General features: G+C 40.2%; 1 protein-coding gene across 2 annotated transcripts in view; it reads left to right on the top strand.

Annotated features, from left to right (window-relative positions):
• The window catches only part of LOC128738268 (SOX domain-containing protein dichaete), a 165,830-nt gene that overhangs the window by 34,294 nt on the left and 109,192 nt on the right, over positions 1–22,344 (top strand). For both annotated transcript variants that reach the window (XM_053833275.1, XM_053833274.1), the window contains exon 2: positions 20,575–20,945. In XM_053833275.1, the coding sequence (XP_053689250.1) occupies positions 20,674–20,945 (272 nt within the window). In that variant the 5' untranslated portion in view covers positions 20,575–20,673. The remainder of the gene's footprint in view (positions 1–20,574; positions 20,946–22,344) is intronic.

Here is a 22,344-nt window from a genome sequence, read left to right as displayed (position 1 = left end):
GAGTTTGTTATATTTGTGATCAGACAAAATAATTAGGCTAACAGGATTATTACAAGTTTTGTTCTTATATCAAAATTTGTTACAATTTTGTTACAGACCTCCGGTCCTCCCCTTTAACAGTTGCTAAAAAATTGTCTAATCTAAATGCACCTTAAGAAACATACTCGATGCAGTGACACACCGCTCCTGTCAAGTCACGCTTGGGGAACCTCATGCAGTTTAGGTATAACTAGAAATTAAAGAACGTATTATCAATTTCCCACCCTTTCGTACGCGATGAATTATAACCGTCGCGGGCGAAACCGTCGCCAGAATCGTCGCGGCGGCAAATATCGTTTATTTTGTCAACTAAATCAATAGCTTACGTGCTAGACAAGCATAATATATACTTATAACTTACATACAGCCAAGCAGATTCTCCCTGCGACGATTTCAAGCTATCAAAAAAGCGAGCAGCGCGTTTTGTTACCAAAGAAACGGGCAATATTGACAGAAGTCTTTGTTTAAATAACCTAAAGAGTTATTTTTGAATGTCATTGTAGAATTTGAGAGAATCAGTTTTTTTACTTAATGGGATGTAGTTGGAGAATGTCTCGTTTACTTACACTTATATTTCATTGCTAGATGCTTGAAACTGAACATAACTGAGCAAAACAGCATACAAAATATGGATGAACGATAAAATGAATTCTTATCTTTTATATTCTCGGTTTATGTATGTTTACAAAGTTCAAAAATAGTTAAAATTTTCTCCAAACCTTTACCAACAAAACAAAAAAATTGTCTAAATAGGTCGCATAATTACCGAGAAATAGTTTCTTCTACACATCATTTATTTATTTACTTTTTAATGGGCTTTCAACCGTACACATCATTTAAAAAATTAAGTTCATGGTTGTTTTCAATCTTTTCTGTGGTTGAATCCTGCTAAAATGAGCAGAAAAGTCTACAGACTCGAAAACTGAAACCAAGGAGTTATTGCAAAAAATCTTGATAGCATTATTTTGTTATACGACCGGTGTTAAATCAGACCGGACCAAGCCGCAAAATTTAAAAAAATAAGTTAATGACAGCAAACAATTGAGAATTTCCTAAGCTACATTTTACTCTAATCAGATTACATAAATGTTGCAAACAGCCAAAGATATGAAACGATTTCGAATGATTGATAGCTTTAAACTACACAGTACCAGCGTTTTTCTCGAAATCAGAGTTTATCAGTTGGTTTGGTCTGACTTAACACCGATCATATATGGACGTTTTTAAGTCAAAGAACCAAGCGACAAAACTCTTCGAGAAAAACGCGTTCCAAGTTTGTTGCTCTGTATGGTTAATACCTATCAATCGTTCGAAATCATTTGATAACTGTGGCTGTTTGAAACATTTATGTATGTAGTCTGATTAAAGTAAAATGCAGCTCAGAAAATTGTTGAACGCTAGCTGTCATTAACTCATGTTTTTGAATTTGCGACTTGGTCCAGTCTGATTTAACACCGACCATATTTGATGGCAATTCGTGCTACATTCTTAAAGTGGCGCAACACTGATAAAACGGATTCGATTTCTTCGTCCTCTTGATATCGGCTTTGGAGTGAACGCTTATAATCTATTTATAGACACCTCGAAGCAAAAACTGACAACCCCGAATGATCTATCGGCCAAATCATATTAGCATTTAACCTTCATTCATTCAAGAGTAGTTCTGGCACAAAGGTTAAGACTGTTGCATTCTGTGCGATGTGTCGTGAGTTCAATCCCGGTCGAAGCCGGAGCGATTTTTGAAAATGTATGAAAGTTTTTTTCTGTGCTCTTTGTGAATGTTCCTGATAAATAGTGTTGTACTATTTTTGGCAATTTAGCCGAAATAAAATGTCGATATAGCAGATAAAAGCAAAGAAGTTTTTGTTACATTTTAACAAAATTATAACAAAACCTGTTACAAATATCCTAACAAATTTTGATATAATTTTGTTCAAAACATAACAAAGTTTGTTACATTTTTGCTACTGCTACTAAGAAGTTCTGATAGAATTTTTGATATTTTAACTACTTACGAGACCAAAATTATAGCAAATTATGTTAGAAATACCGTCATAACAAAATATCATGATTTGTTATAATTTTGTTATGTTTGTCTGATCGGGTCTATCTTTTGTATTTACGGCGCTATGGGGCTGCTACCCCGTTGGTAGCAAAAAGAGCGCTCATTTGGCTACCAACGGAGTAGCACTCGCATAGCGCTGTAAATACAAAAGATAAAACTATACTTTCTTCAACAATAATGTAGATAAAAATTAGTTCTACAATTTCCCTTTACACTACTTTTTCCAATTTTATTTACTTGAGGCGCTGTAGTCAAATGAGCATCTACTGAGCAGAAAACCGAGAATGAAGCCTGCTTAAATTGCACTAGAATTCAATAACTAGGTCAATGGAAGCCAAATATGCTATCTAGGGTCAGGCTTGGTCATATCTGGACATATTTGAGGGGCTCCGGAAACCCCTAGGAAATGATCAATTTCGAACATGAACAAAAACTCATCATACGATACCTTAAATCACACTAAAACTTTTAAAATAGATTCAAGTAAGCCAAATGGAGTACCAAGAACTACAATGGCCAATTATCTTTATTATCAAAAATGTACCATATTGTGTTATTGACTTCCCAGGGATTCCCTGAGTCCCCCAAATATGTCCAGATATGACCAAATCTGATCCTAGATAGTAGATTTGGCTTCCATTGATCTAGTTATTGAATTCTAGTGTGATTTAAGGTATAGCACGATAAGTTTTTGTCCATGAAGGAAATTGGCCACTCGTCTGGGTGTTTCCGAAAGTCCCCGGAACTTGTCGAGATATAACCAACGTGGTGCTAGGTAGTTGATCTGATTGTCAGTGATTTAGTTCTTAAATTCTGGCATAATTTGAGGTGTCGCATGATAAGTATTTGTTCATGTTCGATATTGGATATTTCCACAGCGATAGCTTAATCCGGAACATTTCCGGTTAGTCTCAATACAGCGTAAAACTCCTAAAATGGTCGGCAATTGGCATATGTTGCATAAAAAATTAATACCGGCTGTGAATTACGTTCATTTTGGAAGTGTCATTGAAGATTTTTATTTACTTTATATGAGCAATCTGTCCTTTAAAACTTCAGAAGGGCGTAACTCAAAAATTAGTCGGTCGATTTTTTTAAAAATTGGCTCAGAGGTGTAGGATAGCATTACAAACCAACTGGCATTTTCCCTTTAAATGGCCTATTTTATTTTTTAATAACGCTATTTTGAACACCGTGTGTGGAGTACCAGGGCGCCCTCCACAGTAATTTGCCCTTGCTGCATCAAGCAGGTCACTGATGCAGTGAACGATTTCTTACCGTGCATACCGAAAAACAAAGAAACGAATGAGGTGGAGAGGAGAATAGGGGAGGAACAGGACTTGAGCGATGCGCTAGCAGAGGTTCAGTCCTGATCCTCGTCTATCCTCAACACGCCGACTCATTGTGAGTCGACAAACGAAGATGTGGCTCCAACTCTCTACTCACGGGTCGAGATTCACTCTGCCTGATCTCTGACTGTGTGCTGAAGGGTGAGCTGAAACAGTGGGAGAGCCGAACAGACATGACCAATTAGATGGCCGTACAATCGCTTACCGGTCTTGTGACAGGACATTGTCCGAGTATATCATCTTCAGAATCTCAGTTTCGTACAAGATGATATTTAACCTCGGAAAACTTGCTCTGCAATGTGGAGCACAAACAGTACGCAAACTGCAGTATCTCAAAGGGGAGGTCTGGTTTGCGTCACCGATCAGGGCAACTAGGTTCATAAACTTAGTGGTCCCTGATTGACACATGTCTCATTCCAGCTACCAACCTAGCACTTCCTGAATAAGTGATAGGTAAGCTTGAAGCGTACAGTAAAAGAAATAAACGGAGCATACCACAATAGTTCAAAATAGTGGACGCAGCGGTAAGAGTACCCGACAGAAGAGGAAGCGGTGGCAGCGGTTTTACCTAGAGTTTCATAACACGGTATCTTCGGAACGATCAAAGGATGTCGTACTTCGAAATCGAAACTTTTTGCGGGTTCGACCCTGCTGCGCTCGCGCAGCAATCGATGGTCATTCAACGTTGGTATTAAGAGATAAATGAAGCTGTTCTTCCCGATGGCTTCTTGGCAAGACTGTCGGTTCATTCGCTTTTTTTACCAATGCGGATAGACCGTTGCACTTGCTTGAAAATAGTTTCTTCCTTGCTTGAAGTTCTGCTGTAAATTTCCTGAATATTTCGACTGTTTCTTGGACGTATTATGAGGAGTCCCAGAACGTAGATTGTTGCGCGTTGCAGAGTATCCCAAGAGCAAGACCGCTCGAAATCTATAACTGGTTCGAAAGCCCTGTGATGCAAAATGGAGTCACGAATTTCTTGGCGGTGACTGGATCTTTCACCCGTAGCCATTCCTCTTCTGGAAGTTGTTGAAGTATGGGCCGTTTTTCCATTTCGTTGCTACGTCCGCGGGATTGGATTTTGTCGGTACCCACAGCCATTGAGCTGGCGTTGTCGATTCCAGGAAGATGCCGATAGTTTCGTGGATCACGGATTTAATCTAAGCCAGTGCTGTGCTGGAGTCTGTCCAGTGGATACAGTCCGTGGATACAGGAATTTCGAGTTGCTTTAAGATGAAAATTGTCCATCTTGTGCCTAGTACATATGCCTGCAGCTCCAGTCTAGAAATAGATTTGATTTAGCCGCAATTGGACTGCACTGTTCTTTTAAAGTTCCGTTCTTGGAGAACAAGAATACGCTACCTCGCTAGCGTCTACAAAAACGTGTACTTCGAAATCTTGATACGTTCCTCGGGTAGCATCGCTGAAATAACACCTGGGAATCCGATTCTCGATTATATGGTCGATTTTCTTTATTCATCTCTACCACTTTGTGTAAACTTCATTGCTCACTTGCTTGTCCTATGCTGTACCTTCTCGCCAGAGCTTCTAAATCAAGACTTCACCGTGGATGATAAACGGCGAAAACGAGTCTAACGCACCTGACCTGACCTGACGAGACCTGACTCTTTGTTGGGCGCGTAGCTGTGCGAATTAGTATTTGGACTTCCTCACTCATCGTGGTAGAGAAATTAGATTCATCGCTGAAAGGGCACCATAACATGCCAATTACTTTTTCGGTTTTTCTCGCTTCAATGACATTCAGCGAACTTCGATAGTTTCATATGCTTGAAAATGTCTGCCACTTTTCCTTTTCAGGTTGTCGTACAAAACTTCTACCCAGAAAGCTGTTTGAAATTAACTCTAATGAAAAATCCTTGACCCATCGCCACATCGTGTGCTGCTACCGGTAGCACGTTTTGGTCACCTTTTTTGTGTATCGTCACGATTTGGAGTCACTACCTTGTTATAAGTCGACGGTTCGGCTCAATTGTTTGGTTCGATGCACTGTTATAGGCAACACTCTCAGGCCGTTTGCGACATATCGGGCGAAGGGGTCACTTTTTTGTCGTTGCAATTTTATTTTGCAGACGAGAAGTACGAGAAGAAAAAGCTAGTCACCAAAGTGCGAGTATGTAGTGAGCTCGTCGAGCCGAAAAAGTGCTCGGAAATTGAATCATACCGTATCGTACCTGACTGGAAACGTGTCGCGGCAAAGGAGCAATCTGTTGTATAATGGTGAAGCAAGCTCACACGAACCATAAATAGGGATATACTACAAAAGTTCAATTCAATGGAAAAAGTAGTTTGAATTCCCCAAACAAAACAAAAAATACCACTCTTTAATTAGCATGAATCACTTTCTATTCACCAAAGTATCAATCGAACAAAACCACCTGTCGAACGAACCGGATTGAGGCTCTTCACTCATTGTTCGTTTCAGTTCCGATAACACCCAAAAGCCTATTCACACGTTGTTTCACCGTAACAAGCAAACGAGACACATTCCAGTAAGTAAGCTTCTTAAGGCACTGTTCGCTTTATTCTCCTCCGCTCAGCGGAGGCGGAACCAGCAGCGGAAGGCGGCAGGCGAAAAGCCTCCAAAAATGACGCAACTTATGACACCCATAATTCCCCAATTATCTTTGTCTTCTCCCGGACGGTCGAACACTTCTCCAGTCTCAATGCTGCTGCTGGCACTGGCACTCAAAGTAACAATTCGGAAAGCCACCCTCGTTCCCGGTTTCATTTTTGTCTGGAAGGTAATCATTACCCACAACACAACAACACCGCAGACGACTGGGGGAAAGAATTCAAATGTCAGCCGAAGAATGGCGTATCGAATTCGAGTGGGGAAACAGACATCGGGAATCATATTTTAATGAGGCCTGAGCCGATCGGGAAGAATCCGGGCAGGATGTTGGGCATGGTAGGAATTCTTGAAATTCCACGAGGGTGACGTAGGTTGTTGTGGGCGTGATTTACTAGCCATATTGACGACGAAGAATGGTAGAAAGGACAACTTTTGGAATTTTGGATTAATCTGATGAAGCTCTTCGCCACCACGACCTTAAACTAATAAATAGTTTTAGTTCGAATTATTCTTTAAAGAGTTACCATGCTCTACAAGGTATCAAAACAACAGTTTGAACCGTACAAAACGCATCCAACAGCTCATTAGAAGATCGTTATCCGCACAAATCAGCCGCACCGTGCGCGCTGCGTTGCATCAAACTGAACCTCCCCGGAGGCCGGCCCGGTCGAGATCTCTGTTTTGCTGCCACTCTGTCTGGCACGATTAAGATCGCTATCGCGAATCTGCCTTCCATCCAGATTGACACCTCGGAAATGTGCCAGGCGGTGCTGGCTGGTGCGGCGCGATTTCGCTTCGATCAGCCCGCTCCAGCCACAATCCAAATCCACTTAGCCGGTGCCAAACCCCGGTCCAGCGTGTCGACCGGCCAGAGAGCGGGTGGCCTCTAACAAACCGCCGCTAAAGCTGATTTCCATCTCATTCCGCCCCGGCCGGAATGACGGACGGACTCCGTCGGACGCGTTGGACTGGCTGATGTGTATGTTTTTACGGCTAGATGTCGGTGATTAATATCTTTTCGCTTTTCGTCAAACAACAGTCTTTGCGGTGCTTTCCGTCGAAAGGAACAATTGAAATACGGCCCGGTTTTCGAAGCCCACAAAGAAACGGCCAAACAGGACGTTACTTTTAAGTTTGTGGATAATCGACATTCAAATGGTACAATCAGTGCGGTGTTCTTCATTATATTATTTATCCTAAAGAAATAATGATTATGCAGTGGGAATATTTATGAATTTAGATAAGCACACTGGTGTGGTATATCTATTTCTAAATTAAGACATTCGACATCGTCGACTAGCTCGATCGTCAGGGATGTATGCTGTCTTACTCGCTACCGCTTGTTCGTACCTAAAACTAAGTGATAGCCCCAAGGTTGCCAAGGTTGGATGCCAAAATACGTAATCTGTTTTAAATACATTTTCATATAGTCCATACAAAACAAATGTCATGAGTGGCTGTGAAGCTCTAAAAGCGAAGAGATAAATTTTCATTTCATAAATTAAATTTATCAATAAACTTCATACTCTAAATAGGAGTACCTTACTTGAGACTCGTTTCTAGCTCCATCGCTATTTAGATCAACTATTTTACGTTGGAAATGTTCAATCCAAACATTATTTAGTTACAAACAAAAAAGAACCCCGCTAAAACGAACATCAGGACAAGGGAAACATTCGATCATCGCTGCCCCAAATCTTATCGGATAACGTCGAACAATGGCAGAGTTAACACCAATAGATCTAAACGCCTTCAATTGAATTCCATCGGAAATTCCACTCACTCCTCCATGGAGCGCGTCCCAATCGACGCCACACCGTCTGCAACGATCCACCGGAGCTAGCCGGCCCTTCGCAATCAAAACCGGGTCCGGAGGGTCCCGGCAACGCATCGAACCGACCGCGATCGCATTCCTAAGTGACAGATTTAAACACCTCACGCACAGCTGGAGCATTTCTTCAATATTTTCGTTCTTCCGCGTCGCCGCCGTCGTCGTCGTCGTGCGCAGCATCTTCAGGTCCCGAAGTGTCCCGCGGCTGAGGCGGCGACCGAGTAAGGAAGGAAAAAAACACAGACCCCAAATATGACTGGCTTTTGTTTCGCTGTTGCCGTTTCCCGTAGTCCCGGCGGTTACACAATAATAAGAAAAAAAATTAACGAATGATTTGAGCTCAGCGTGAAGTTTTTATCATTTTCACACTTTAAAGGCTTTTTCACGCCCTCTCAAAGCCGGTGAGGATGGTGAAGGTTGGGGGCCGCAGCGACGGATGCTTAGTGATGAGATGACTTCGCTTACGACCCGGTCCGTGGACCGCGGTACGCCAAGGAGGTACGAGGTAAACTTGCGCCTCTGCACGCAGCAGCGTGAATAAATTCATCTTTTATTTTTAGAGGGATTAAAATTAATATGCTTTGAGTTTGGAGATTATTTTCGGCCGTTCCTTCTGGTTCTCGTTCATTAATAAAATGAAATTATTATTTATGATGGTTACCGAATTCTTTTCTCTTCCCTTTGGACCCCTCCGATTTCGGCTTTGTGTTCGGTACTTACGGCTATTGTGTAGTTTGTTAAGTTTTATTTTTGTTCCATAATTGATCCTCGGTTTGGAATGGATCACTTCCATGAGATTTACTGTGATAGCAGCAAATATTTTAAAATTCAATCACTGGTGATAAGCTTTTGCTTGATGTCTTACTGTCTTTCTTAACACACCATTTTTTATTGTCAAATTTCAATGTTTGGAATAAAACTTTAAGGTTGATTCTCTAAATTATCGATTCCCCAAAGAAACAAGGACGGAACCAATCCATAATCGAGTTCCAATGTCAGTTGGGTTCGATTTTATTTCATTTTTCCTTCCATTGTAACTGATTGACAGCTGTCGTCGGCATGATCTAGTTAATGGACGGCGACCGGAGCGGTACAAAATCTGCTGCAACTGCACATCAGAGAGAGAGAGACATGAACCGAGAGAGCCAGCAGCTGGTGACCAACCAACATTCGAGCGGAAGGGGCCAAAACGACAATGGCAGTTTTCTCTTTCCGCTTCAGCATCGCACAATCCAACATGGAAGCCCCCCCCCCCCCCCCAGGCTCGGCATTTTTCAACTGTCAACAAGTTCTGGTCTCAGCTCCAATTGCACGAACTAGTTGACTGGAGGTATCCCTTTTTCCACTTTAAATAATTACGAGCGTCATCATCATCGTCGTCGTCGTCCCTTTCAGTCAGTTGGGTTGGTCGGTCGCTTCAGCTGAACCGGAAATGGAAATGGATCGCTGGCTGATGGCAATGGTTGTCGTCCTTTTCCAGGGTTTGGAGTTTGAGTGAGAAACCATTTTCATTAATTTCCGCACCGGGTCGGGGCTGCCGAAGGACCCCCGTCGACGGGAACGGGGGCTGTTGGGAGAGGGTCAGGCACGGGCGAAACACGAAACAGGGGACAGCAATAATGAGTGCGGAATTGTTTTCACTCAGCTTTTTTCTCCGCATTCTCCCACTCACTAGTAGTAACGTCATCGGCATCGGTGGGAATGAGGGGGGGAGGGGGAGGGTCGGTGTCTGCCTGACGAGTTTTTGTACCTCTTTTTTTTTTTTGCTCCATTCCGACGGTCGTCGTTCTACTTCATTGGAAAATTGAAATGAAATAATGAAGTGTAGTTGACAAACAAAATAGGGCCTGGATTGGGAATGTCAGAAAGTGGTCGGGAGTTTGTGTTTTAATTTTGCTTATATATTTAATGAACTTCTCGGCAACTCGGAACGCGAGTGACGGTTACTTAATGGAATAATTATGTGGCAGTAAACTGCAGGGACAATTGATTTAATTATGTCGCGATCGATTTCGAGCTGCCCACGAAAGGGTAGGAAATTATTCGTAATACTTTGAGGAGAAATTGGTTATGGTAGGAGAATGATGAAGTCAAATTAAAAGAAACCTTGGTTTAGTACAAATCGGAAAATATTTTAGAATTCTTAGTTTTTCTGAGTTTCAGCCATTTTGTGTCGAGGGCCAATTTAAAAAGTGTTTAATAGTACTTTTTGGCCCATTTTTTAATAGTTTATCGGCGTCATGGTCACACGCTGAAATTTAAAATTTCATTTCCTTACGTCGTTGATGAACACAACGAATAGCAAATGCCCCAAGATATTGCCTTGAAGAACACCGATCTGAATTTGGAATGGAGTTGAGCAAGCCTTACCAGCTGCGCACCATGTGTCACTTTGTCATCTGCATTCTTCTGAACTTCTCAATTACTTGAATTGTCGAACGTTGCCGAATGCTTTGGCGAAATGAGCGTACTCTGAGTCGATTTGTTGTAGTTTTTCCACTCTATCCGCAAGAATTGACATGTAACTTCATAGCAAATTCATGGTGGACGATCATTTCTTCATGCAGCCATGTTGACCTGCAGAGTTTATGAATTTGATGGATTGGTATAGTCTATCATGCATCATATTTTCAAAGACTTTTGACAGACATCTAAAAAGAGCTGTCTCTTGATAATTCTTCACATCATTATGCTAACCAGGTTTCCAAATAGTTGCACTGTAGGCCAAAAAATGGATGCAATTCAGATACGGCCGACCAGCAGATAAAATATAAGCTATCCTATATGAAATTTTCCAGCGAATCGCGTGAATCGTTCTGTGTGTCACCGGGAAGTAGATTAATCTCATGTTTTTTGTCTTGACCTTGAAATGCGGTCATACATATATATTAAAAGTGGAAAGGTGAGGAGGGGGGAGGATATGCACTGGCGGGTGTTATGGGTTCGAATCCAGTTATAATCTAAGATTATAGCTTGGTTCGACCCATGCACCTTCCCGCATTGGACAAAAGATAGGAGTCACAACGACAACTTGGTAAGCGTAGCTACCTATTACCCCCCCCCCCTTCCTTTCCACTCTTTCCCCTCCTTACCCAAAAAAAATTTTCAATACTTTCCCCTACCGTCCCTCCATCAATTGTAAAATCATCGTTTCAAAAAATATTAATAGAAGTTATGGGCGAATGCCGAAAGGTGGCCCAAATACGAAGACATTCCCCTGCTAATTTCACATTATTCGGTTTCTTGTCTTTGGATTGTATATTGATTCCATATTAACCCATTTCCTCAGCGTTGCGAAAACTCAACGCACCCTTCTATCGATTCTAGAGAAGGCTAGATATGAGATACCAACTTGCACCCTAAGAAACAAAGAAAGATTGGGAAAAAATCTGATTGAACTGTTTTTGCTCAAAGCTTGGATGTTACATATAACAAAATTACAGCCGTGTAAACCTAACAGGTCTTGCTAATTTTCAGTCAGCTCAATTTTCAGTCAGCTTCCCTCGGATGGAAAAAGCGAAACCGGTGAAAGGGGGACCGTCAATGACAGTATTTCTGGATTGGATGTAAGACCTGCATACCACTCCTCCACTGCCCTGTAAGATCATGCTTTTGCATGTTTTCAGCATAGAGTTGCAGGACATAGGGATAAAATTTAAAAAAAATCTGCGTTTTTTTCTTAGTTCATCTAAAACAATACTTTCCTGAAAGTTTCAGCTGTTTATCTCTGCTGAACAAAGTGTGGGGCTTCATGAGTTAATTGTTTTGTTTCATACTTTTTATTAAATATTGACTAAATTTCTTACTACACAGTGGTAACCCGATTTTGTCACTCCCCGATTTTGTCACGTTTTTCCCGATTTTGTCACGCTTTTGATTTGTCAAAATGACCTGCTTTTCTGCTTAGATTTCATATGTAATTGTTTTTATGATGTATAGTGTGCAGTAGCGTAGTAGTAATTGGACTCTTAGATAGACAAAGGAGGAATGGGCTGTGCATTTTAGTACTAGTTGCTAGTACTATGGGGAGAAGTGTGCAGGAATGAATAACAAAAATATATGCAGCGTGTAACTGAGCGGCTACCCTCGACGTACGACATTGGTCTGACAAGCTAGTCATCGCATATTCGAATTTCGGCTGGGGAAGACTGTTAGTCACAAGGACCGTAGCATGAGCCCTGCAATTGTCCTGTGCTAACAGATGGCTGCAAATCGGAGGGTTTAATTTTGGACGAAAGCGGAATACTCTCAAGCCTTTTTACACAAAAATGCGTAATTATTTAAGGGTGATATTTTTGGAGAAGTCTCGCGAAACTTTTCAAAGGGACCTAAGTAACAATGAGAGATTCTCTTCGAGTCTCTTCTCTTTCGCTTATCACGGCGATGCAAAGGCACTTCAATACATCAGTTTTGCATGAACCGGTTGCTGGCGTCACAAGCTAGTTATTCGTTAAGAATACTTTGGTTAAAATGCATTTATGTCGCCGCAAAAATCAGAGGAAGAACACGAAAGAGAGTCTCTCAATGTTACTTAGGTCCTTTTGAAAAGTTTCATGAGAAGTAATTATAATACGCACTATATTTTATTAATAAACTTCTCCAAAAATACCAGCGTCAAAAAATTACGCAATTTTTACATAATAGGTAATGATCGCGTTTTCACGATTCGGAACTACTGTGCACAGCGGCTCGAAAGGTGGCAAAATACGTAATTGGTCAGTACAGATAACAGGCACATTAACAGCGATAGTGATGATGAAGAAGTTTCAAAGGTACTTTGAAACTTGTACACCTTGAACTGCAGCTAATTAGATTCCATACAAAAAGGATATCTGAAAATCTTGTTCTGAATCTCTAAAAATAATCTATGTTGCTTGAAATACACACTACGCTATGAACTACGCCATGTTGAAGCCCAATGAGTAACAACATTCAGTGCAAGTATTTCGTTAGATGGTCTTGCAGGGTCAGGTTAATTTGTTTAGCATTTTGTTGTATTTTTGTTGTACTTTCACATGGGTAATGAATGGCTTGTACGTTTCTGTATTTTTGGGAGTTATTTCTATTGAAAGTTGCATGATTTTTACAAGAAAATTTAAATTTTCTTTTCAAATATTGACGATTGCAAGTTATTATATTCAAGAAAAATATGAATTTGACTGTTTAAAAATCATTGTCAAACATGTCAAATGTGCTAAAACGCTGTGGAAAGAACTGTGTTCAAAAAGTTGATTATCGTTTCCACAAAAGTTGTTTCTTATCTCCACAACTATAATAGCTAGAAGGTTACTTTCTTTGGCAAAGTTCTTTATTATTTGCTCTATCTCTGCTCTACTTAAAAAATAAATTTTCTAACTTACTTTTAGGGGGATAATCAAAGAATCATTTATACCATAAGAAAGAGTTTCTTACTCTGAACATAGTTAACCACCCAAGTAACAATTTGGGTTTTATTACACACTTATGGTAGCATTTAAGACCAAAATTGGTCATGAAAACCGCCATAAGAGTACAATAAAACTCACGTTGTTGCTTGGGCAGCATAATCGGCGCAATTTCGGCGCAATTAAAAAACGCGTGTTTTGATACCTTTGGGACCTGTGCTGTAAAAAAGTGACAAATGTCCCCAGAAAGGAAGAAGGCAGTGCGAAATGTCCTAAAAGCGTTCAGAATGAAATATATGTAGCTAGCTGACCCGACAAACTTCGTATTGCCACAAATTAAACTGTGTTTATTTATTTAGGTTTTTATTTATGTACCATCTCCGACTACTTCGTACAGATTACTAACTTACTGCTAATTTAAATCTCTTATTCTAACACTGAACGCATTTCTAGACATCGTAAAATCAAAGACATTACAAACATTATTAAAAGACCGTAAACAAAAACTAAAACAATTATTATAGCCGTAGTTAGTTCTGTGAAACGGAATTACAAATAATGGCGGATTACGAAGCCGCCGAGGAGGTACATTCCATCGCATCTGACCCAGGAGCTCGGAGCATTCAACGTTTCCTGCTATGAGATCAAGGTTGGCCTGGCTGAGAGTATCTCCAGGTTATTCAACTGAGAACGTTCTGGATAACTTGGAAGATTAATTGGGTCATTCCAAGGCAGCTGACGTAAGGCGAATCGCAAAAATTTCTTGTTGTACATAAATCCTGTGTCTCGGATGACCTTTATCACAATCTCGAATTTAGCAAGTTTCTGAGGAGTTCATGGGTGTTCTAATATACAAATTTTCCTCACAGTAAAATAGAAAACAACTCCCCCCTTTGCATTGCCTGATAAAATAAAGTGAATAGCATTTAAATATTCGTCATCATTACAATCCATTTCGCCGAATACCATTTTGCGGAACACCAATTCTCGGTAGACATAATGCGGAATATAGATTTTAGCAGAATACCATTTCGCGAAAAACCTTACACGGGATGTACCATTTAACGGAAAATCTTTTCGTAGAAAGTATCATTTCACAGGGGTGACCCAACTGAAGGAAAATGATCTCTACGGGGGAAATTCTTGCCTCCAGAAACACCCACATGCCAAATATGGTTCCAATTGATTGATTAGATCTCGTATTATGAGGAAATTTGTATTTCATTTATACAGGAGCCCCTCTCCTAAAGTGGGGAGGAGTCCTAATTCACCATAGAAAAAAATTCTTGCCAAAAATTCACCAAAAACATTCACATGCCAAATATGGTTCCATTTGCTTGATTAGTTCTCGAGTTATGCAGAAATTTGTATTTCATTTGTATGGAAGCCCCCCCCCCTCTTAAAGGGTAGAGGAGTCATAATTCCTCTTCTAAAGAGGGGAGGGGTTTCAATTCACCATAGAAAAAAATCTTGTCTCCAAAAACACTCACATGCCAAATGTTGTTCCATTTGCTTGATTAGTTCTCGAGTTAAGAAGCAATTTGTATTTCATTTGTATGGGAGCCCCCCCCCCCCTCTTAGTGGGAGGAGGGGTCTCCAACCATCATAAGAACCTTCCCTGGCCCCAAAAACCTCTACACGTAAATTTTCACGCCGATTGGTTCAGTAGTTTTCGATTCTATAAGGAACATCCCGACAGACAGAAATACATTTTTATAGGTTCGTTCTAAGTTACCTGCAAAAAAAATTGAAAAAATACACGATTTTGTCACTTTTCCGTTTTTGTGATCCCTAAATTCATCATGGGGGTGACAAAATCAGGTCATGGACTGTATTTATTTTAATTTTTATTATTTCATTTTCTCTTTTATATATAGGGCAGAATGCAAAGTTAACTGAGTGATTCTGATCGCAATTTATGCACTTTGGGGAACGGTTACATACTTCATGATGCCAATCTTGGCTATAATTTCCGAATTTCCAACAGTTAAAGCAGCGGGTAGGTCGTGGGTAAAATGTACGGGTCCCAGATAACACTAGATCGTAATAGAAAGTGCACATTAACCTTCTGCGGTTGAGGTGCCCTAATCTTAACCATTATGCTGAGGTGGTAGTCTACTGGATACCGAAACTTAACTTAATAATTCCTAATATTGAATTATGGAAATTCAGATCTTAATTATTTTAGAATTCTGTACATATCTTTAACAACCTATTGGATGTAATTAGATCGCAGATATGAGTCGGGAAGACGCTGCAAACTTAAAAATCAAAATACAATGCTTGACGCATCTGTTGCATTTTTCTGATTTCTGGTGTCTGTCAGACTACCACCTCAGCCGCAGAAGGTTAAGTCATATGCATGTCAATTTTACATTGGAATTGCATAATGGTTAGAGCATGTCAAAGCGAAGTGTACAATTAGTTGTTTTGCGGTCGTGCGTGTCATCATATACAACTTATGGCTGAGAATTGTAAAGCAATATAGATGATTGTAACATTTATCTCAATCGCATATTGAGGATTATTAAGTTGTGTGTTCCAAAAATTGTTGTATAGAATGCAAGATAGAATTATCAAAATTTTTGCACGTATATTGCCTCCACTTTGGTACTTATATGTTCTTATGTGGCGTGAAATATAACTTTTTCGTGCGGATATGATTTAGTATCTCTCAGTTGCAACCGAAATATACAAACCAAATTGTTTACTGGGGTGGCTTTTCTACAGAAGCCAATTATTATAAACTTCGGAGTTGCAGGCTTATCTATTTTTAAGATCAGCGTTGGAGTAGGTTCTTTATTGTCGTTTACTTTTTTCGTAATTCTTCTTACCTCGGTTACCTTCTGGTCTTCTAACTCTTCGAGTTTTCTGGTGCCGTGATAACCACTTTCACGAAATTCAGTTGCTCATGCTCACGGATTGATAGTTTTGTTCCGTCAGGTAACGGAGCCGATTTCAGCAGATCTGACCGGGAATCTTCGATTTTTCGTACTGTTTGCTCGACATGCCTTTTTATCACAAATGGCGATGCTGGAATTAGTGAGGGATCTTCTCTTTCACGCTCAATCACTAGAAACTTGGCATCCCAGCTAGCATTTTCGTATGTATAAAGAAGGTAAAAATCAGCATTACGTACAGATATACATGCTAAATGAATCGTATTTCATGCGCAAAATTGACATATCCGTATTATTTTGGAGGCGATATACGTGATTACGAATAATTTTGAGCGTTACGACTATATAAGTATTTATATACGATAATATCCGATTAAACGCGAGTCGCTCCGTACTACTCTACGATTTTGTTCTGAAAATCGTATGTATGTCAGTCATTATCATTATATACGACAGAAAATCAACTGGATCCCACTTTATCCAGCTTTAGTTACGATTTCGACTTTCTTAGGAGATATTTACGATAGTTTTCGTACATTGATATACGAGTTGGTGCTATCTGGGATCTTCATCTATAGAAGAAATTTGCCCCAGGGCAGGGAAATCTCCCGACCTGAACATTGAGGTGTCCAGCATCGCTGCTGGACACCGGTCTTTCACTAGGTGCTACTTGTACGGATTTGGATATTAGCCGGAGGCTGCGAATATTGAACAGTATTGCACAAACACGATTTGGTTTTCAGTTTGGCTTTGTTTGGTGTTGTCGAGCGAATCGATTACACGTCTTATCACTATGCCAGCTAAGCTTGCACTGCGGTGGTGTAATTGGATAACGCACTCGATTCGAGATTGAGGGTTATAGGTTCAAGGCCCACCTGGAAAGTCAATTATTTTTCAAAGTTTTCATATAAGTTTTCCTAGTTCTTCCAATGTTCGTTCTCACTAAAAACTCATTTACTCCCTCATTTGAAGAACAAAAGAGGTCCAAGATTACTCCCCTGGGTGGCGGTTGAAACATTCGTAAATGTTTCAGAGCAAGAAACTCCAAGATTAACGCAAAGCGATCGGTTTATCAAATAGAATCTTAACCAGAAGATTGAGGATCTATAGACTCCAAGTATCTCTGATTTGATTTCGTGATCCACGCAACCAAATACTGCCTTGAGATCAGTGCAGATAGCATCAACTTGTTTACCGTTGTCCATTGTGCAAACGCACGCGGTTTTTCTAGGTCGTGCTAGTTTTTCCTACACTTTTGTCATGTAAAGTAGTTTAATAATTTATCGTAGTTATATAGTTATTAATGTATATTTTCACGTGAATCCCTTCAAAGGAACTAAGTTCCACTGGTATATCACTTTGTTTATTTTTGTTTGTAGTAATATTTCCCCGCGTTCTGTTTTGTTTTGTTTTGCACGTAAGAGTCCATTACCAGGAGGCTCTTTAGGCGAGCCTTTTGGTATAGGGTCAGTGGAGGGTTTAAAAAGAAAAAAAATTGCCTACATGAGCAGAAAACCGCCTCATTGATAATGATTCCAAAAACTTTTGAACTGCAACATAAGGAGGTGATGTCTCTGTAATTCCGAAATCCTCTCTTGTCACTTTTCTTATGAACGCGGAACATAAATGAGGATTTACACAATTCAGGAAATTTGCTGTCCTGCAGTGACCTGTTAAATATTTCCGTAGGCGGAGCAAGTAGCACCTCCGATCACAACTTAAGAATAGACGCTAGAATGCCGTCTAGACCAGCATATGAAGGCTATAACTATTGGAGTGCAGACATGATGATGTGTTCACTAATGTGAAATAGGCAGAGCTCGAAAGCATCATTGGGACCCATCGTAGAGGGTAATGGCGACCTGATTAGGTGAGGCAGTGCATTCGTTGAACGAATTCATAAGTTGTAGGACAATAACTTGTTAAATTCGGAGTTCAGCGAAAAAAGAAACGGGTCCATATTGCTACCTTGCGGAACTCCAGTCATGTTCGTATACTGCGAAGAAATATAGGAATCAAGCTTCACACACAATACACACACAGTGATGCCTCTAGCTTGGAAAGTTTATGTAATAATATTGCATGGCCAATTCTATCAAAAGCAGCTTTGAGTCCGAGTAAATTACATCAAGTTGTTTCATTTCCGAAATGCAAAACGAGGTAAATTCCACCAAATTAGTACAAACGGAATGACCAGACGTTAATGCATGCTAAGCTGAAGATAGGTGTATAGTTCTTAGTCCGGTTGGTCAGAAATAAGTGAGCAACTGAAAGATGCAACTTACAGTCGCTTCAAAATACAATCAAGGACATTATTTCTCGACGTATGATATCGAACTTTACAAAAAAAGTTGTGAAGCGTGCTCGAGTTTGCCTCGTTCTGCGTTAGTCAATAATCGCAATTTCTTGCAGTCTTGTTTAGTCCTTAAAATTAAATGTACGTATCATATTCAATTTCCTTTCAATTTTTTTTGAAAATGGTCAGTGTTTCAATCTTGAATTATGTGTATTTCTTAAATTGAAATATGGGTCATTCCGTCTCAAGCATAGGTACACACCGGCTACAATCGACCATAAGCGATTTCACCCAAAGTTGGCATAAGTGTTCATTCCGGGGAATTGGTCCCAAAGTTTTACGCCGATTGATCAATGCTCCTACCAGTAGCGTTACTTCCTTTTTTTACAGATTTTCGAAAAAAGGCATTTTTCGGGTTCAAATATCTCTGAAACAGTATGATTGTGAAGACATTCCAAGTAACAATTTGGATTTTATTTCACTCTTATCATGGCTTTCATGACCAAAATTGATCATGAAAACCGCAATAAGAGTACATTAAAACTCGCATTGTTACTTGGGATGCCAATATACTTATTTTTAGGGATTTTCAGCCGAACATCAAATTTAGATTCCTAAATAATTCTGAATACAAATTTACAACGTCAATTTTTTCAATTTTTCACACTCCAAGAAACCACCGATTGAATTAAACTGGAGAACACCAACTTCTACGACCGTCACACGCTGATCAGCAATTATGATATTAATGGCATAAAATAAAACAATCGTCCATTTTCATCCGAAATCCGAACTGCTGCCGGTTTGATTCCGTTCGACGCAACCTGTTTTTTTTTTGCTGGCTGCGGCTGCCTAGGCTTTGTCACCGAAACCGATAAGCGGCGATGCGACTCCCGTCCGCGGGCGCTCTCGACAGGGGGTGCCGAAATTAGGAACCGAATTTATCATCCACTGATTATAAATTCATAAGAATTCTTTTCGGTCTTTTGTTTGGCGCGGTCCGATCGGCCAACACAGCACTACTTATGAACTCCACAAAAATTGATCAATCGACTCGGCCGGAGGGTGTGGCTGGCGGTCGACTCAAACCACTGGCCCAGTCGATGGTGAAGGGGGTTTAATCCTCCTGGTTTTTATGATCGCTACCCGGTTGAGAGCTGCAAAAGAAGCAAAATCATTTTATATTCAAATGAGGCCGTTAAAAATCGGTTTTCCAACACATTTTTATTGTCTTTTCGGAATTTCGGTAATTAAATGAGGAATTATGAAAAATAGCGACCTGCGGTCGTTTCTTGGCACCAGCAGAAGCTCGCACGGTGAAATTGATGTGATCCAATCGCGAAGCAGAAGTTCCAATGATTAATCCCGGAACATATAAATCTGATGGAAGTCGATACACCGTGAGTTATTTCGGACTGTTCGTTCCTTGGAAATTTTGAAAAATAAATTTAACCACTGTGCTCGATCTCACTTCGAATTTATAAGGCATACCTATCATGGTGATATTTATTATAACTCACTGTCATGTTAAAGAACGGTTTTGTTTCCGTACATCAATCGTTTGTACACATTCAAAGATAGTGGGAGATAAAAGCTATTAAATGTTCACTCCCATTGACGTTGAATGGATTTAAATTAATCTACGATCTGGCTTCAAGCAATGTCATCATGACGATAATCTTTTGACGTGAAATAGGACAGTAACACAAAAAAAACTCAACCATCAGCACAATACGGCAGAACTCATAGCGAAACACAAGTAGCAGCAACTATGAAAGACCCCCCGTTGGCAACAATTTTAAACCCCATTTTCGGCACAAATCAAAAAGCGGCAGTAGATCATCCGGCAACAACGGCGGCCGGCAGCATGAGTAGCCATCCGAGATAATCAACCATTTCGGCGTAGAGCCATGCTGTTCGGGAAAATTGCTCTTTTCGAACCTAGCGTTGTTGTGGCATTGTTCCGACGGGCGGCAATTCTATTTCGTCCATTAACCGTTCCACCTCAACCCAGCCGGGCAGTCCGACCGGGCGGGTCTTAAAACTCTATCATTCAATCCAGCTGTTCCTGGTTCAATGAAGTTCATCGAAAAATTTCTGTCTGTTTTTTATTCCAGAGAGTTTACATCCCGCAAAACGGTCTGAACGGATACGCGCCTACGAGAGATCCAAGCCTAATCCAAGCGCTGCCGCGGGTGTGTTAGGTGCCAGCAAACATGATGGATCGGATACCGTCACTGTCGATACCGGGCTTATCGCTGTCCCATCCGCTGTCGATACCGACCTCGCAGAGTCTCACGAATCAATCATCGCACGCCGCACTGAATTCGCTTAATCTGCACAGCCAGAATCTGCACGCCGCGTCATCTGTGAACGCCCTGCACGGTTCCCAGAGCGGTTCGACGACGGCGGCCCATGCGGTCGCGGCCGCCGCCAACCTGCACCAGAATGTCGGTGGTCTGCTGAACGGAACCGCCAACAGCAACGGGTGAGTTGAGACTCGTGCTGGCCGCTCCTGGTCCAGCCACAGGCAGTGAGGGGACATTTGTGACGGGGCTGGTCGGAATATTTACTGATAACTAAATTTTGGAAAATATTGATTTTGGTATTTTTTATGTTAAATTAAAATCTCTAACCGCGATTTTTATTTAGATTTATGTCTACTGCAACTTCGGATATGATTATTTCAAATTTTGTTTAAGGCAAAAAATGTGGAAATGCAATTTTCCAAACAGCAAAGTTTCTGTTAGCAATGATTCTATTCTAAGATGATTGAATTTAAATAAAATTTGGTAAAATTGTATCTATTATAACTGGACTAACTGCAGTAGTTTCTGTTAGGTAATTAGTTTAGGTGTTCTTCTTTTGATTAAAGTTCCTCTCTTGAGCACGTTAACCTTCTGATGCCCAATTTTTTTTTCGGTCAGAAAAAATTTTGTTAGCTTTCTTTTGTGATCCGTTATCCGAATTAGGTATTGGTGTGAAAAGATATTGAATATCTAGTGGAGGCCGCCAAAATGCGGACACCAGAGGGCATGAAAACAGAGGAAAGATGACACTTTTCCTTTTAATTTTACTATGAATTCGTTTAATATTAATGTCAAAATAATATGTAATTGAATAGTAGAAAGAAAAGGAAAAGTGTCCCTTTTCTCTATAACCTTCGTTAGCACAATAGGATTTGTTTCTGCTATGAGGCAACTTCTACGCAACTTCTACGCCTTATCGTAGAACCGGATAGGGTTTATTTCTAATTCCCGTCGTAGTAAGGAAATTCTACAAAATTTCTGTAGATTATGCAAGTTTTCCCTGCTGCAGAATAACGACAATGCGTTGCGTGAGTTATTTTTATTTTATGAATGACGGAAATTGAAACGATTAATCGACATTTTCTTCTTTTCGTCGCACGAAAAAACGTTGGAAATTTGGCAGCTAGGAATTCTTTAATGAAAAAAGCATTTAAATAGATCTCAGCTCACTTTGATTGATCGCGTATGAGAGGAAACAAACTAAAATATTAGGGAATAACAAATTTGTGCATTGTGTGTCATTTTTAATAATTAGTGTTGGAAATGACGGGAATAGGTAATTACGACGAAGCAGCAACATACCCTATTTGATTTTGTTTCTGAAAATAAAAGACTTCAACAGTGCTGTGTCTGAATTAGAGCCAGCAATATTATACACTCTAGACTTTTTTACACGGTTTGTTTTTTTTTCGATTACTCCAAAATGGGTCAACTTAGGGAGCATTTACAAACTATGTGACGAATGCCGAGCCTTTCCCAAATACATTAAATAATAATAAGTGAATGGCCCGTAAATTATTCCGTTCTTAATAATCGAAAAATTAAACAGTGTAAACAAAGTACTTGAGTGTATATTAC

Source organism: Sabethes cyaneus, chromosome 2 (genome assembly GCF_943734655.1).
Source record: "Sabethes cyaneus chromosome 2, idSabCyanKW18_F2, whole genome shotgun sequence".
In the NCBI taxonomy this organism is placed as follows: Eukaryota; Metazoa; Arthropoda; class Insecta; order Diptera; family Culicidae; genus Sabethes; species Sabethes cyaneus.
This window is presented reverse-complemented; position numbering and strand designations above follow the sequence as displayed.